This window comes from Hyperolius riggenbachi, chromosome 8 (assembly GCF_040937935.1).
Source record: "Hyperolius riggenbachi isolate aHypRig1 chromosome 8, aHypRig1.pri, whole genome shotgun sequence".
Classification (NCBI taxonomy): domain Eukaryota; kingdom Metazoa; phylum Chordata; class Amphibia; order Anura; family Hyperoliidae; genus Hyperolius; species Hyperolius riggenbachi.
This window is the reverse complement of record NC_090653.1, coordinates 34,583,864-34,601,807: the sequence shown is the minus strand read 5'-3', so window position 1 is coordinate 34,601,807 and position 17,944 is coordinate 34,583,864. Positions and strand designations below refer to the sequence as shown.

General features: G+C 43.8%; 1 protein-coding gene across 2 annotated transcripts; it reads right to left on the bottom strand.

Annotated features, from left to right (window-relative positions):
- Positions 1 to 821: 821 nt before the first annotated feature.
- Positions 822 to 17,617, bottom strand: LOC137528084 (class II histocompatibility antigen, M alpha chain). Of its 2 annotated transcripts, none has more exons than XM_068249343.1 (6): positions 17,277 to 17,617; positions 17,100 to 17,193; positions 10,916 to 11,173; positions 6,679 to 6,960; positions 3,768 to 3,896; positions 822 to 1,432 (listed from the first exon to the last, which is right to left on the bottom strand). In XM_068249343.1, the coding sequence occupies exons 2-6, from the start codon at positions 17,182 to 17,184 to the stop codon at positions 1,428 to 1,430; spliced, it is 759 nt and encodes a 252-aa protein (XP_068105444.1). In that variant the 5' UTR covers positions 17,185 to 17,193; positions 17,277 to 17,617; the 3' UTR covers positions 822 to 1,427. The 2 variants fall into 2 exon arrangements, with proteins under 2 accessions (XP_068105444.1, XP_068105445.1); XM_068249344.1 differs by having other exon boundaries at positions 17,281 to 17,617.
- Positions 17,618 to 17,944: the final 327 nt, after the last annotated feature.

Here is a 17,944-nt window from a genome sequence, read left to right as displayed (position 1 = left end):
TTTGAGTATTTTCTTGCTTGCTGGTGGTTTAAAGGGCATTTTAATTATCACCTAGGAGAAAACGCCTAAAAAATTGCATATGGGCCTAAGTCCTGTTTACTAAAGCATCTCCAGAGATCTTCCATTGGAATAGTGATGCTGCGAGCTTCACTGGGAATTTTTTATCATCCTCAGCTATTCTGTGATATAAAAAAAAAATGGCGCTGCTCACCTGGGTCATACTGGAACTCAGTAGAGGATGCCAAAGTATTAGAAAATCAGCAGTTGTGTGAGAGCAGCCTTAACGAATACACTTTGTCACAGATTAACTGTTTTTAATGCTTAGTACACACAACACATTGCAATTTTCAGTCAGATTGACTGTCAAATCGATACTTTCCAACAGGTCCGATCTGATCCCAAATAGTTTTTCTGATCGATATTTTATACAGAAGTAATCAGAAAAACGATCAGGAATCAGATCAGACCTGTCGGAAATAATCGATTTGACAGTCAATCTGACAGAACATTTTATTGTGTGTACTAAGCATAACACTGCAGCGCGGCAGATTCTTATCATTAAGAGATATAGACATAGGGAAAGGCTTGTGCCTCCTCCCCCTTCCTGTCTGACTGCATCATGTAAGTGATGACAGAATATGGGGAGGAGTCTGGACATTGCTTATTAATGCAAGCTTATTATTACTATATGTATTAAAAAAGTAGGAGGCTGACATAGGGCTTTGAAAGCAACTCTCATTCATTCTAAAGTGTAGCACCATTGTCATAGAAAAATTAAAATCAACTTCCTTCAGGGCACATATAAGTTATAAACGTCACAGGAAGCATGAGTTCCTTTATTCTTTGCTGTGTCTCAGACAGACCTAACAGGAACGGAGTTAGGATCGGTGATATCTGGCATCCCTAATGCCCTGCAGCTGTGAGGACACTGATTGACTGGAATGAAGCACTGACTGAACAAAGACGCACAAAAGAAAATCTGCCGCTATGGCCGCAAGCAAGTGATTCAGCAAGTCGAAAGACTTGAGTGGGTTGCAGACTGACATGGAAATGTAATTTTACTAAAATTAAATGAGGAAAAAGTATGGGGGTCAGTGCAACAGCAGTATTATTTTTTTCAGACATTTGAGATGCATTTTAAATCACTTCAAAGAGTCACATATTTCCACACAGTACTGCCAGCCTTTGGGTAGGAGAGGCACTAGTGGTCGTCACATGGTAGGTCACATGGTGATATTCTTTGCATTGGGTGCTTGGCTGAACTCTGGAGGCAAAAAGCAACTGTCTCCAGCTAGTCATTGGCTGTACATAAAAGGCAACAAATGCACTGACATCCGTGTCACCAATCTGGGACATCGCAGTAATACAGCAGTCATCATCACAAGGCCTCAGAAAACGGCCTGAAAAGTCTCTTCATTCTGCCCCGGTTATGCTGTAGACAAAAAAAAAATGGACATAACATTACGCAGAAGAAATACACATTTATTATACACTTCATACACTTCCAACAGCATCAGAAAATGGGCGAGAAGGTCGCAGTTAAAGTGGACTTGAACTCTTGCGCAGAACACAAGGAAAACTGCACCCTGTGTGTATTTAGAGAGTTTAGCCTGTCTAATCCCCCCTTATATGTAAGTAATCACAAGTGTAATTAGATCTCTCAGCAGTGTCAGCACAGAAATGTTGGCAGTCCTCGGCAGACACAGCTAATATGTAAACACAGGATGTTAACTCTGTCTGCTACCATGAAAGCAGCAAGTAGACACACTGAAGATTTATTGAAGGAGTTCTGTAAACTGAAATATTTTTGTTTCTTTAAAGGTTATTATACTGTTATGTATCTTGTAGAGCAGAGATGAAGTTCTGAGTTCAGGTCCACTTTAATCATATTCCACCATGGCTTCAGCAGAGCCAATTAAACTGCAGTACACACAGATTTAGTTTCTTATCAGTCAGGCTGCCAACTGCCAATTTTTCTCTAAATGCAGGAGATAAAAGGCTCATTTATCAGCAGGGAGCCTCTGTGTACAAGGTGAAGTGATTATTATTATTATGTATTTATATAGTGCCGACATCTTATGCAGCGCTGTACAGAGTATATAGTGTCTTGTGATTGTGACTGTGCTGTGTCACTGAACTGGATAATATATTATTCTGCAAAATGTCTGTTTCCAGTACTAGTTGAAGGGAATGGGGAAAGGGCTGGTAGAACTGAGTTTTCACAAAGATGGCATTACTTTAAGGTGAAAGTCAGGTGGGATAACTATATAGGCAATGGTGAGAAGTTAGGAAATAGTGGTGTAATGTATATGCTTGTGCAAGACTTTAGTTCCGCTTTTAATCTGTATCTACAGTCACAATATATTGCTCATACAGCTTTCTCTGGTCTGTGTGATTATGAAATGCAATTGTCCTCATTATTCTGTATTCTTATATCTGACTCACCACCTCTCCCTGAGTGAGCAGGTCAGAAGAAAGCATTATAGCCTTATTTTATCTGTTGAGTTTATTTACATAACCCCTCTGTGAAGAGACAAAGTTCACCTCCCCTGATCCACCAAGCAACATTTTCACAGGCACAATGACGTAACAGCTGGGGGAGGGAATAATAGCACACAACAGAAGACACCCGCAAACCTTTAGATACTCCTTTAGTTGCTGTGCAGCAGCTGTTTATGCTAATTTAAAATAAGTCATGGGTCACATGACCAGTATTTTTCATTAAAAAACTGTATTCCAGCTTAAATAGGCAAATATGCACTATTTTCTATGTACAGAGTACAGTGCTCTATATTTCTGTTCTTTGTATGTTCATCCTCTGTCTACATTGGTTTCCTCCCACATCCCAAAACCATACAGATACGTTAATTTGCTCTCTCCCTAAATTGACCCTAGATTATGAAATACATATGATTATGATTGACAGCTCCTCTGAGGACAGTCAGTGACATGACTATGTACTATGTAATGTGCTGCAGCAGATATCAGCGCTATATAAATACATAATAATAATGTGGTAGGACATTAAACTATGACTATGATAGGATTAGATTGTGAGCTCCTCTGAGGACAGTCAGTGACATGACTATGTACTCTGTAAAGTGCTGCAGAAGATGTCAGTGCTATATAAATACATAATAATAGTATGTCAGGATATAAGTCAATGACTAGGGCAGGGATTAGATTGTGAGCTCCTCTGAGGACAGTCAGTGACGTGACTATGTACTGCAAGAAGATGTCAGTGCTATATAAAAATACTAAATAATAATACTAATGATATTTTTTATTTGTGCAGATACGGTATGAGCCAGCCTGCTATAAGGTGCGATTGAACAGTGTTCCTCTAGACCAGTGTTTCTCAACATTTTATCGGTATGTACCCCTTTTAAAGCCCTGTACTCACCAAGTACCCCCTGGCATAGTAAACGTTATCACAAGTACCCCTTGACAAATATATATTTAATTGTAGTACACTATAATTGGTTCTAAACTATTTCCAAGCATTTACTTTTGCTTTTAATTAGTTAAAACACTAATTTGGTGTTGTTTAAATAAGATTTATCATTTTCTGAAACTCTAAATTTTTTATTCTTGGTGAAGTATATCAAGCCCGAGTACCCCCTGGAACCAACAGATGTACCCTCTGGGGTACGCGTACCACACGTTGAGAAACTAGGCTCTAGACCAGAGTTCTTCCTATAAGACATTTTTAGCATGACAACCATTAACTTCCTCTTTAGCATAAGCACGGGAAGCCCCTAACTTACCCGCATCCCGACTTCTGAAAGCGAGATAGAGGAACACTCCACCGACAAGGAGGAAGATGATACCGAGGGAGAAAACTAAACCACACAGCGAGTTCTCCAGGATGTCAGAGGGAACGGGGTAATCTGGAACTAATAGAGAAGTCAGATAAGAACACAGAGGGGCAGCATCAGACACTATGCACAGCTACATCTACACACTGCCCTTCAGCGGAACAATTACAGTCTGCACACCTATAAAGCTGGCTATTCATCAGGCGACTTGGCGGCCGATTAACATCCGATAATTATAATTGAATTGGATGAAAATCGGTGCCGCCATAATCGGTGCGGGCCAAAAGTGGTCACATTAGTCGATTGCACCTGCTGCAAGATGTAGGGCAAACTTGCTTGATCGCGTGCGTGGCGGGAATGGAGTGTGATATCGGGACAGGCGATAAACGCAATGAAACTCTCGGCGCTGTCAACCCTTACATTAAATATCCCCCTGGAGCCCAGTGGAAGTGATACATTACCTGTCCACGGCCTCCGCTTGTCCTCCACTAGCTCCAGGCGCACTCCATTCTTCATACACGCGCACCTGCTTAGTAAGGGCACACGCGTTGACGTCAGACGTCACACACGCGGCCACGTTACCAGGAAACGATGTGGCGTGCATGTATGGAGAACGGTGAAAGCCCGGAGCCAGTGGAGGACAAGCGGAGGCCATGGACAGGCAATGTATCACTTCCACTGGGCACAAGGGGGACATATAACATTAGGGGGGCGGCGTTGGGGCAGCGAGGTGGTCAGATGTGGCATCACAAGGCCGATTCCCAAGAGATTTCAGCATGAAATTGATTGGGAATCGACCTACGGTGTATGGGCAGCCGACAGATCTCTCTCTAATCAGATTTGATTAGAGAGATGTGTCTCTTGGTTGAATCTGCAGATCATCGCTAGACATGTTACCTTAACCTTTACATGTTTATGTGTAAAACCTGTGACTGAGGGAATCCAAGCAAAAGTGGACAGATGGTTACTGTTGCTCAGAGCCAGGCTTCTTTGTTGATAAATGGATTAGACTTTTGCATTAAAAGAGATGCTAATCATTTTGAATTGATGCAAATTTTCAGTAAAGGTGGCCTTACATCAGGGGGGCATTTTTCTGTATTTCATTACCCAAGTGGCATGGTGCTGAGCTGAAGGAAGAATTTGCATATTGTAAATACTTTCCTTTACCTGATTTACATTATGAAATGTATCACTGGCAGCGACATCTTTCGTCCTGCCAGGTGCAGCTCTGCAGAATGTTTGTTTCTAAAAATTCTGAAAATAATGCCTGGATGCTCTGGGAAGGGGAATGCAGCAGAGCTAAAGGCAGTGCTACATACCAAAATACAGCAATATATAGATATAGGAAGTGGTTATGATGCTGTAACCAGAAAATTACTGCTATATATTATGTCACTAGAGTGCCTCTTTAAGGCTACATTCTCACTAGTCAGTAGGTGTTAGAAACGGATGCTGTAGTGAAATTACTGCATGATTGACTATGACATTAGCCCTGTCCATTTTGCAAGGCAATTTCCCATACAGAAATGATCACAAGTGCCCATGGGATTGCCAATCCTGCTGATCTTCTGCCTCTTATATTTTTAAACATGGACCTTGAACAAGCATGCAGATCAGGTGCTCTGACTGCATTTGCTGCATACTTGATTCAGACACTAGCCAAAGAGATCAGTAGGATGCCAGGCAACTGGTTTTGTTTAAGGCTGCTTTCACAGTGAGACGTTACAAGCGCACGTTACAGCAGCCTGTAACGCAGCCCACCACACAGTAATGAAAAATCAATGGGCTGTTCACAGTGCCCACGTTGCGTTACATTGTAACGCAGGACATCAGTTGAATGTGCTGCATGCTGTGCGTTATGCTGTGCGCACATGCTCAGTAGTGTTGAAGGAGGAGGTCTTCCCTCCTCCTCCTCGGCCAGCCACATGGCTAAATAATATTCACTGCACGGTGTGACGTGCAGTGTTTACTTCCTGGAGCGCCGCTCTGTGCAGCGATTGGCTGGTGGGACCACGTGATGCCGCATGCGTCCAAGAGTACGCATCACGGACGCCAGAGTGAGCTGCACGACGCGGCTCACTCTGACGTCCATATCTAAGAGCACCAGGCGTTGCGTTAGGGGCACGTTATGCGACCATAACGTCCCCTAAAACGCAACGTCTTGGTGTGTAAGTAGACTAAAAGGAAATAAATATGGCAGCCTCCATATCACTCTCACAGTTAAGGGGGTACTTAAAGAGAAACTCCAACCAAGAATTGAACTTTATCCCAATCAGTAGCTGATACCCCCATTTACATGAGAAATATATTGCTTTTCACAAACAGACCATCAGGGGGCGCTGTATGACTGATTTTGTGCTGAAACCCCTCCCACAGGAAGCTCTGAGGACCGTGGTACTTTTGGCAGTTTGTTACAATGTAACAAGGTTCACAGACAGGAATTAGCTGCTTACAGCTGTCTCTAACAGCCAAAACAGCTAGGAGCAGCTACATAACCTGCCCACAGTAAAAATGTCACCATGTAATAAATGTCAGAATGTAAATCAGTGAGAAGAAAGTTTTTACAATGAGCAAACACTGACTAAATCATTTATACATAATTATTGTAAAAATGAAGCACTTTTTTTATTACATTATTTTCACTGGAGTTCCTCTTTTAAATGTCAGGGTGAATTTAGTCTAATTTCCAATAGCTTTTTTTCTCTAGGCTTTAGGCAGCTGGATGCACCATAAAACCACCGCTGGATGCCTCGACAGATAATCATTTACCAGCTTTCACTCATACTCTGTGCTGTGATTGGATGATTCCACATTGCTACATAAAGGTCTCTGTCATTCAGAATAAAAGCATTCTGCTTACCCCAGTAGCCGACAATGGTCTTGCTATCCCCCGCTACTTGCACATTACAGGAATAGACCACATCATAGGCAGGGGTGACATTGAGGTAGGAGAAGGCCTGGAAGCTCTGGTCATACATGGAGAGGTACGCGTTAGTGTTCAGCTCAGTTGATAAGATCTTCCCATCCTTCCTCCAGGTGATTGTCAGGGCAGGTGGGAAGACATCACTAATGGAACAGATGAGTGTGTTTGGCTTGCCTATGTGGAGGGGTTGAGCAGTGAATACAGACACTTGTGTCCCACCTAAAGGTAAAATGAGAAAAATAACAAGAAAAATATGATACAAGCACTCTCTAGGTGGTTGGGCTGCTTTAGGTAAATGGGTAATAGGTGCGCCAAAACCACAAACAAGACCACAGCACTTGCAGTAGCACAATTCAATTCGGATACTTGAGTCCAAAGGCAAATGGACCTGCAGTCACACGGTGCTCAGAAATGACAAACCGGTAACCGTCACCTCATCAAATCAAGGACGGAATCAGTAGTGTTTCACAATTTCAACACATTTTTAATGAAATACACAAACATTCTCTGAAACAACGAATATTAACATGGTGGGCCCCTATGACGAGGACCCCTTGGATTTAAACACGTGTGTAAAGTACATCAAGTGGAACTGCACGACAACAGTAGTGATGGTGCCCAGTCTCCATTCCCGAACGGTTTCGCCATCATCAGGGGAAGGGAAGCCGAAACCAGTAGGGACTGGAGACTGGGCACCATCACTACTGTTGTTCTGTACTTGCTCTTTATGTGCTTTATTATGCTTTTTGTTGTCTTAAAGCCCCACTCTGGATTCTAGATCTGTGCTTCACTCAGTGACAGAGATAGGGGTTGATTCACTAAGAGAAATAGCGCAAGCAACCTCGTGTTGCTTGCGCTATTTTGTGCATGGAAGGGAAAATTAAATCGCGATGATTTAATAGCGCGAGCAATAGGAGGTTGCTCACGCTATTTCGCTTAGTGAATCAACCACCTAGTGTTTATCTGTGCAAAGACTCCTTGATTAGCTGAAGTCAAATAAATCCCTTTTAAAGTACCTGATCAGGAGCCCAGATACCGGCCACTTCCTGTTCCACAGACTGTCTGTGCTATAAGCAGCAATCCTCTCCAAATGATTCAGTCTGTGCCCTGCTTTTTCAACTCAACTGCTGATGGTTCCTCAATCAGACTTTTAAGACAGGCTTTTTAGTTGCAGAAAGCTTGTTTTACACAACAAGGTAACATTTGAGCACTGATTACTGAGTTATTAGATGGTGTTTTTAGATCTGTGCCAGTGTGCCTGTAACAGGCTCTAAAGCAGAAGGTAAAGCCTTTCGTCTTGGTTTTAGTTAGTGTGTGGAAGGAACATGCTTTTATTGTTATTTATATGCCCATCTGGAAGATGTCCGCTTCATTTCTTGTCCCCATCACTGAAGACCAGAACAGAAAACTTGATGAATTCCATTCTATGGTCACCATTGAAACAGGATGTGGCAGCTGCATATCTAGTAAAAGTTTACAACTCCATTAGTCATGTTTTCAGGGTAACCACTGAAATCACTGCAAAACCATTATCCTGACATCCTCTACACCATGACCTGTTGGGCCCCTCCCCCTCTACCTAAACCTAACCTTTTCCCTCCCTGCATCTAAAGCTACACACAGCAGCAACCCAGGAAGAAGGATCCAGCGACATCCCCCAATTGCTGCCTGATCCATCTACCTGCGGGCAAAACGGGCGATAAACAACGTTTGCATGATAGCGCGCCTGTACCCACGTCACGAGATTGCGGAAACAACTGCTCATCGCTCAAAAAATGGACTTGGGAAAATTGTCAGGGAAATTGCGTGGTGGGTACAGGCCTTTACACTACTAGCTTCCTGATACTCCTAACTTTAACCTTTAAAGTGTCCCTGAGACGAACCTCTGATCAAAAAACGGATACTTACCCAGGAGGAGGGAAGACTCTGGATCTTGCAGAGGCTTCCCTCGCTGTCCTCGGGACCACCATTGCCGCTCACGGACCCCAAAAGAAATCCTATGAGAGCTTGTAGGATTTAACCTCTCTGGCGGTAATACCGAACTACTCTCAGGCTAGCTGCCGGGAGCTCTATGCAGAGTATTGCGCGCATCGGGAGCTTTTACTCACCTCCTGGGGGATCTTGATGTTGGTAACCTCTCTCCTTCCTGTCCTCCAAGGCTCTTAATCACTCTGGTGAGATCGCCGTCATCGATCTCACCAGAGTTTAATCGCCACCCGTAGGACAGGGGTAAAATTGCAGTGCTGGTGCCCAGGGAGGTGAGTGAGAGCAGGGGCTGCTGCAGAGACTCTGGCGGCATTTTTTCCCGATTTTAGGGTCTGAAAAGTTTTAAAAAGACCCTAAAATCTGGAAATAATCATACCGCCAGGGAGGTTAAGATCTGGGCTGCGCTCCTCTTAATGGACACGCTCCACCTTCGTGCATGAAGAGGAGCGTGACCCGGATCTTCCAAAAGGGGGTTGCACGGGCTTCTTCTTCTTACGTAATTATCTGATTTTTGACCCGAGGTTTGTCTCAGATTCACTTTAACCTCCCTGGCGTTATGATTATTTCTAGATTTAAAGCAGTAGGATCAGCCATACTATGCCAGGGAAAAAAAACACATATATAAGTAGATAAATACTTGATCTACTTACATAACACATGTGTTGTACTGTCCACGTTTTGATTTCAGTGAATGTTATTTAGTAAATGATGAGAATTCTGTTCCTGGTGGGGGCCATGTCTTTTGCCCACAGTTAAGGCTAACTTGTGATGTCATTTCTGCCCTTTACTTTTTTTCTTGTCTCCTCCAATCGCTGAGTCACCTCAGCCTTGCTTGTAAACACAAGTGAGTAGGGGATTAGGTTTCAGATAAGAATCTGGCAGGGAAATAAAGGGAAGAGGAGGAATAGATTATAGATAAAAAGAACCCCCAGCATGCAATTCTTTGGCACGACTACTAAAGGGCCAGTATGTGATAACTCCAAATCATAACAGCAGAAAAAGTTTTGCAAGTTTTGAATGCAGGATTAGCATCTTTATCACTTAATACACAGACCAGTTGCTGTTGAAATTTGATTTTTATGGTGACAATACCGCTTTAAGGTCTAAAAGCCGTACAATTTTTTCACAAGCTTTTAGACCCTAAAGAAAAAAAAAGCAGCTCCTACATATAACTCACTCAGGCACGGGATTACTGATCTGAGCTGCGGATTTCTGTCCCGAGCCTGACTCGGGATTACCTCTAAGGAGGTTAATCTACCATTCACTATCTAGGACTACAATCACAAAAAATAGTAACATTTTAAAATACATGTAAACAAATACATGTAAGAAGTACATTTCGCCAAGACTACAATGCACTATAAATTACTTACTTCCTATGTGGCCGTCACTTACAGTAAATAGTTATTTACATATCTCTGGGTTTGAAGTAGTCCATCTCCTCATGGGGGGTTCTAAGTATTTACTTTATTCATTACCAAAGCACTTTCTGCAAAGGAGCTATACACACATGCCAGCCAGTCTCCCTGCACATTTGCACACTATTTTGGCAATTGTGCTGATGAACTGCTTTTGAAAATAAAGGAAACCCTTAGAACCCCCCATGAGGAATTGGACTAGTCCAAAACCAGCTCTGTCAGATTTTTACTACCTGTTTTGTGATGTTCAGTGCCATTGGAAATAGTAACTTATAATGCATTTTATTCTAAGACAAATATCGTTTTTACAATGTTTCACAACAGTGTTTTTTTAACCCTCTTTGTACAATTACCTAACCCTAACCTAGCCCTTCACCTGAGCCGGACTCTTACTTACACCATTGAATCAATGCAGGATCCTAACCTAGGAATGAACGCACAGCTCTGCGCCCAGCTGAACAATGGGGGAAACTGCGGCCTCACCCATAGGACTGTGGCTGGAAAATGGTAATAATAATAATGCTAACATTTGTATTCTCTCTGGTTGGACTCAAAGCACTTGAGAGCTGCAGCCAATAAGGTCACGCTCAGTAGGCCACCCTGCAGTGCTAGCGAGTCTTGCCCAAGGACTCCTTACTGAATAGGTACCGGCTTACTGAATACAGCCACGTTTGGAACCCTGGTCTCCTATGTCAGAGGTGGAGCCGTTGACCAGTACACTATGCAGAATGGACATCTGGTTCCCCATAGAGTATAATATAGGATCTCACCTCTAGCTTCCGGCATGATGTCTGTCAGGGTTTTAGTCAACACCTCGCTGAAGTTTTTGCAGAAGGCCAGGCGGGAGGAGATATCATCCGGCATGGGGAACGCCTGGCCATCCCACTGCTCGAACTCTCTGAGCCAGGGCTTGGTGGAGGCGTCGCTGAAGTTATAGCTGAACATCTGGTCCACATCAAACATCTGCAGGAGTCCCGAGGTGGGCTCACCGGGCTGACAGAACAGAACCTGACTCAGCAAGTGACGATCTGCGAGAGCCAAAGACAAGAACAAGAGGATGAGGAGCATAGTATGGATGGGGGGGGGGGGGGGAGAATAGGATAACTTTATTCTCATCATACATCGTATGCAGTTCTCAGCAATCCTACTGGCACCAGTTACATTAAATAAATGCAGATGGAATTCCCAGATACACCTGTGGAAAACCGGGATATACTGGTATATCCATAATCCATAGACCTCATACATACAGGGTCTAATTGTGGCTACTTTCTACCTCCACCTACTGTACATTGCTGCTCATCCCAGCAAATTGCAAAACAACATACTGACCTATTTATAAAAGTCAGGTGTGTTTTCAGGATGGAAGAAATCCACTGCAAAGACAAACAACGCTCCTCACCCTGCTTCCTATGTCTGCATTGGCTATATATAGTCACATTATCATCATCTTCTGCAGCACTGTACAGAGTACATAGTCATGTCACTGACCTGTACAAACTAATCCTGCCATAGTCATAGGGCCTGATTCACTATTCGGTGCTAACCTAGTTAGCACGCCTAAAGGCTTTGGGCGGGCTAACTAGGGTGCTAACTAGTTAGCACGGAGAAAGGTGAATCAGGCTGTGCAAAGTCCTGCGCACAAAACTTTGCGTGCGCAAAATCCAGTGCACGCGAGGAAAACGATGCACCTGATGCGCCTATAAGGGCGCATTGGGTGCGACCTTAACGTCACATAGTGCAACGTTAAGGTCGCACTCAATGCACCCTTATAGGCGCATCGGGTGCGTCTTTGTCATCACATCACGATGCGACGTTTTGCGTGCACCGGATTTTGCGCGCAAAGTTTTATACGCGGGACTTTGCGCGTGAGCGCTAATTAGCGCGCCCAAAGCATCTTTTGGCGTGATAAGGGGCTTTTCACAAGCGTGCTAACAGTTAGCACCGCTTGTGAATCAAGCCCATAGTATAATATCCTACCATATTATTGTTATGTATTTATATAGAACTGACATCTCCTGCAGCACTCTACAGAGTACATAGTCATGTCACTGACTATCCTCAGAGGAGCTCACACTATAATCCCTACCATAGTTATATGTCCTACCATATTGTTGTTATTATTATTGTATATTTATACAGCACTGACATCTTCCGCAGCACTTTACAGAGTACCGTCACTGACTGTCCTCAGAGGAGCTCACTATCAAATCCCTAAAGCCCAATCTACATGATACGATTCTTTGTGCGATTCGATTATGATTCTATTTACGATCCGATTAAATCCGACAAGTCCGATCGGTATTCGATTCAATTCGATTCGCCATTGCAAGACAATGGCAAAACAAATTGAATCAAATCGAATCCCAATCGGACCTGTCGGATTTAATTGGATCGTAAATAGAATCGTAATCGAATCGCACAAAGAATCGTATCGTGTAGATGGGGCTTAATGTTCCTTCTGTAGCTTAATGCATGGAGTGCAAACTACCTCAAACACAGGAAGAAGACACAAACTCCACACAGATGTTGTCCAGGCTGGAAACTGCACTCAGGAACCTAGTGCTGCGAGGCAAGAGTGCTAACTGCAATGTCACTGTGTTGTCACATGACACTAGAAACCAGGGCTGTGGAGTCGGAGTCGGAGTCGTGGAGTCGGAGTCGTGGAGTCGAGCAATTTTGGGTGCCTGGAGTCGGAGTCGGGAAAAAATGCACCGACTCCGACTCCTAATGAATTTGTAACTGTAATTAAAATAGAAAATATGATAAAATGTTCTATTTCTCAGATAATAGTCATTAAAAATAATGTATATATACAGTATATATACAGTAATAGCTGTGCTCAGTCCACAAAAATGAAATAAACCAATCAAAATTAGTTACTTGTGCTGCTTCAATAAAGCAGTCCCCGTATTTTTAAGGTCAGATATACATATCTGATTGTGACTGTATATATGATGTGTACACAGGAATCTCTTATATATACTAAATAACATCTATGCTGTAAGAATAAAGCCTGATGTGTAGCCGTGTCACTAATAGAGATGGTCAATGAGATGGAAATAATTCTGCACTGATGCTGATTTATGCAAATGTATGCACTCCCTTTGCTGATGAAATCAAATAATTTGATATGTTGTTAAAATTTGGTTTGGTGACTACAAATTAAAGGGTACCTGAGACGGATGAAAAGTAAAGTTTTATACATACCTGGGGCTTCCTCCAGCCCCCTTCAGGCTAATCAGTCCCTCGCTGTCCTCCACCACCCGGATCTTCTGCTATGAGTCCTGGTAATTCAGCCAGTCAGCGCTGTCCGGCCGCATGCCGCTCCCACAGCCAGGAACATTCTGCACCTGCGCAATAGTGCTGCACAGGTGTAGTATGCTCCTGACGGCGGAGTGTGTGCATGCGCACTACGCCCGACTGGCTCAAGTACCTGGACTCATAGCAGAAGATCCAGGTGGTGGAGGAGGACAACGAGGGACTGATTATCCTGAAGGCGGCTGGAGGAAGCCCCAGGTATGTATAAAACTTCAATTTCATCTGTCTCAGGTTTACTTTGTTACACAATAGTACTATACTCTACATATGCACTCCCCACAGAGCTGCAGGGAATCCACTGAGAATGCTGTGCACATTGAACACAGAGGTGTTGTCTGTCACCCATAAACCTTGTTCAGATTGTGCATGAAGAATGTGTAATAGAGGAAGAATCTCCTCATTCCCCTGCAGAGTACCTGCACATCACTCTTACATGTACCCACAGTTACATTGCCTAGGGCCTGATAGATGTTCTTTGTTCCGGTTTGTACCTTTTACAAGTACTCTTACCAAGGACTAGTTTTAGTCTAAAGGGAATAAATATAGTAGTCTCCATATCCTTCTCACTTCAGTTGTCTTGTAAAATTCCTAACCGTTGGCAGTTAAGAGACGAATATCATGTTACATACTTTTAATCAACAAAATTGTAATATGCAAATTAGAGGAGTCGGAGTCGAGGAGTCGGAGTCGGTGGAATCCTAAACTGAGGAGTCGGAGTCGGTGGATTTTTGGACCGACTCCACAGCCCTGCTAGAAACAGCATGTGATCTGACAATGCAAGAGTAGGGGAATATCCCTCTTTTTCATTGACAAAAATGGCTATGATTGGTGGGCAAGGGATGACTGAAGCTCAGCTGTGTTCTCCCCCTTCATTAAATAAAGCCCAATATCTGGTGACCGAAAGAGAAGCGCAAGCGGCTATTCAGAAACATACTTCATACCTAAGACTTTTTGTTCATACTTGTATCCATGTTGCTATCTGCATCTTTATCCTAGAGCTCTTCTGAAAATGCCTTGCCAAACAGTTGACTGCTTGCTTTAAGTTGCACTACCAAGCTCTGGAATGCTCCAGGAATACCTGTTTCAGAATTTTCTCACGCTAGGAGACACTTTAAAAATGAAAAACAAATTAGACCAAGTTTGCCTCATCACTTCTGTTCCCAACTTTAGCAAACCAAATCCAATATTGGGTGGCGCGGCAATAACCTTAAAGAGAACCCGAGGTTGGTTTGTGAAATCATATTAGGACACAGAGGCATGTTCTCTATGCAATTACCTGTCTCTGTTAACTCCCCCCCCCCCCCCCCCTGGGCTCTTGGCTAGCGCCACCCAGATTGTCACTACCCTGCCATTTACCGTAGCCTGTCATCCACCGCCGCTCCCCCGCCTCCTGTATAGCGCGGCTCCCCGCCTGTTTCCCTTCCCTCTCCGCCTCAGTAAGCCGATTGGAGGAAGCTTACAGAGGCGGGCGGTGGGGGGGGTGGGGGGGGACACAGGCGAGGAGCCGTGCTATACAGGAGGTAGGGGAGCGGCGGTGACTGACAGGTTAAGGTAAATAGCAGGCTAGTGACAATCTAGGGGGAGGGGGGGGGGCGGGGGACTGGAGGTACAATGAAAGGACACAGAGGCTGGGCATTGTATACAGAACATGCCTCTGTGTCCTAATATGATTTCACAAACCCACCTCGGGTTCTCTTTAACAGCTCGGCACATTGAAGTCATTCAAATCTATTCCAGGGCAGGAAGTGGGAAGAAAAAAGGAGGGAAAAGGGGAAGGAGGTTACAGGTTTGCTTTAATGGCAATAGGACTGCACACTCCATGTTGCAGACTTCCTGGTCCTTCATCAGATGCTCTGTGCAGTCCTTTTGCCATTAAAGCAGCTAAGCTATCTACTGACTATAACAACGGGTTCCAGAGTTATAGAGTCCATTACATTTGATAAGAGGGAAAGTAAAGTAAGTGGACTTCCAAAGCTTCCCTATTGGTCCATAAGCCCCGCAGTCATGCTCGGGACCCAGTAGGAAGACAGGAAATGTGGGAGGGGTGGAGTCAAGGTCAATTTTTACAAGAAAATTAATTTGCTGAGTCAGCAGCCCATGTCTCTGGGATAAGTCCTAGTTTTTACATACAGTTTATACATCAGGTAACCCCTTATTATGTATTTTTATGGTTTATTTTGAAGCCAATCCTGATGTCATTTCCTCCCGTACTCTCCTCTGCCTGATTGTGTATGCATTGCCCTGTATGCCCTCCTCCCAGTCTTCAGGCACTCCCACCCAGCTCTGCAATAGAAAGTGCATCAGCATGAGAAATATTGGCCAATCAGAGAGGAACAGAGGTGTGGGAGGGGAAAACAGGAGGGAAAGAGGCTTCATCCAATCAGGCTGCATTATTTACGTCTGAGGGGAAACTAAAGCAGCAAAAAAAGACAACCCAGCATGCCCTGCAACTTCCTTTGTGCAGCAAATGTACCAAAAAAGAGCCACGGAAACTGGGCAATGTTGTATTATGGATAAGAAGACTAAGAGTGATTTTTAACTTTTGGATTGCCTGGTTAGCATCCTTATTACTGGTTTACCAGATAAAAATAAAGAGTTGATTTTTTGATTTTATGCCCGACAGTTACACTTTAAACTACATCAGTATCCTTGCTGTACTGCTGATCCTCTGCCTCTAATACTTCTAGCCATACTCTTTCACACGTGAGGCTGAACTGTGCTTGAGATCAGCTGACAGGCTTCCGTATGAAAGACGTCTACCTGTTTCAGGTGTGGGCTTCAGATACTACTGAAGCCAAAGAGATGAGCAGGAATGCCAGGTAACAGGTTTAAAAGGAAATAAACAAGGCTGTCTCCATACCCCTCTCATTTCAGCTTTCTGTTAACGTAACTAAAAACAGGAAGTGAGATGAAATCTCTCTAACAAGGACATAAAAGCAATAATAATAAATAAATAAACATTTTATCTTGGTATAGTGGGAGAAGGGTTAGAACATAAGTGAAGTTTTTAATTGATGACCATTGATATCTATTACTTCCTCTGTCTTACTGACAGGGCCACTGAGAAGAGGAAGTGAGGGTATGTTTCTCTACCAGGTGCCAAAGTAAGCAATACAAACTTTACATACATTCTAACTCTACCCAACACTATTTAACCGCTTTCGGACCTTGGTAATTGAAATCTAAGCCGTGTTTGGGACCTGTTATCCCTGCCAGGGCATAGATTTTAATAACCGTACCGCACCCTTCCATCGCTACTACCAATCACGCTACTCTCCCGTTGCTGCCGCCAACTTGCTCAGTAAGCCAGTCTGGAGCCGATATCATTGACTCCTGGCCCTGTGATTGGCTCACAGTGATCACATGGTGAGGAGCCAATGAAATCGGCTCCTGACCGCTTCACAGAGCTCTGTTGTCATAGCGACGGCAGAGTGAGTGGGCTGCAGCGACGGGAGAGCAGTGAGAGAGACCAGTACCTGCGGCGTGATGTCAGTGAACCCCGTTTTTCAATCAAGATGCCTCTGCTCCTTAAGGGGCCAAAGACTTCTGGTACGGAAGTGGTTAAAACTAAAACTAAAAGTTTTGACTGGAGATGCAGTATACATAACAAAAAGTCTAGCAGTTACTTAGTACCTTCAGCCTGTACGACCAACAGGGGGAGCAGTAATACTACTACATGCAGAACCCTCACCGACCCCACACACACCAGGAAGGGCATCTTCCAAGCCTAGAATAAGAATATGTACCAATGAGTCATTATCATACAGCAAGCAGACAGTTCCTACTGTACACTCTCTAAATGAATCTTACCTACCGCAAGCAATGAGAAGGTGGATTTAGAATATTATAATAGCAGCAGCCGGGCTCTATAGAGCTGAATGATCAGTAGAATAGATTTTGTAGTTTAGATTTCTCTGGGTATGAAGTCCAGGCAGCCTCCCAGAGGCCAGGGAAGAGCAGCAGCCTCTGTGTGTCTCAGCCTTCCTTGTCCTGTTCTTCATGAGGATCTGCAGATAGGCTAGTCACACTCACACACAGAGCTGGTCACACTCAGACAGTCTTCTGTAGCCAGGACTCTGGCATTTTGCATTGGTAAGAATTACATCCTTGCTACAGAAGAGTTACACCCACTGCCTCTTACAACTTCCAGCCAATGGCAGGGCTCTGTGCTGTATGTGTCACGTGTTGCTAGGTAGACACATTCTCTCAGCTACACAGAAATATGAGAGACAAGGCTGTGTGCTGGTCTGACTCTCTGATTACACAGTACTGTGTAGTAGTTCTCAAACTGGTGGGTAGGCGGTGCTCCAACAAATAAACCTACGGTCTAGCTAACCTACATCCCATAGACTTTACTATCCCCACCCTAACCTTAAAGTGAACTTCCGGACTAAAAATCGACTCAGCAGCACTGAAAGGGCTTGGTGTTTCTTTAACAGTTTCACAGCATCAGAACTTTGTTTTTCTTACCCAAGCCT

Coding starts and splice junctions, on each gene's coding strand:
- LOC137528084 (XM_068249343.1), bottom strand. CDS start 17,184: ATGCCCTTCCTGGTGTGTGTGGGGTCGGTGAGGGTTCTGCATGTAGTA. Junction 11,174..17,099: donor GTTGGTCGTACAGGCTGAAG/GTACTAAGTAAC, acceptor TGGCTCTCGCAG/ATCGTCACTTGCTGAGTCAG. Junction 6,961..10,915: donor CATCATGCCGGAAGCTAGAG/GTGAGATCCTAT, acceptor TTTTACCTTTAG/GTGGGACACAAGTGTCTGTA.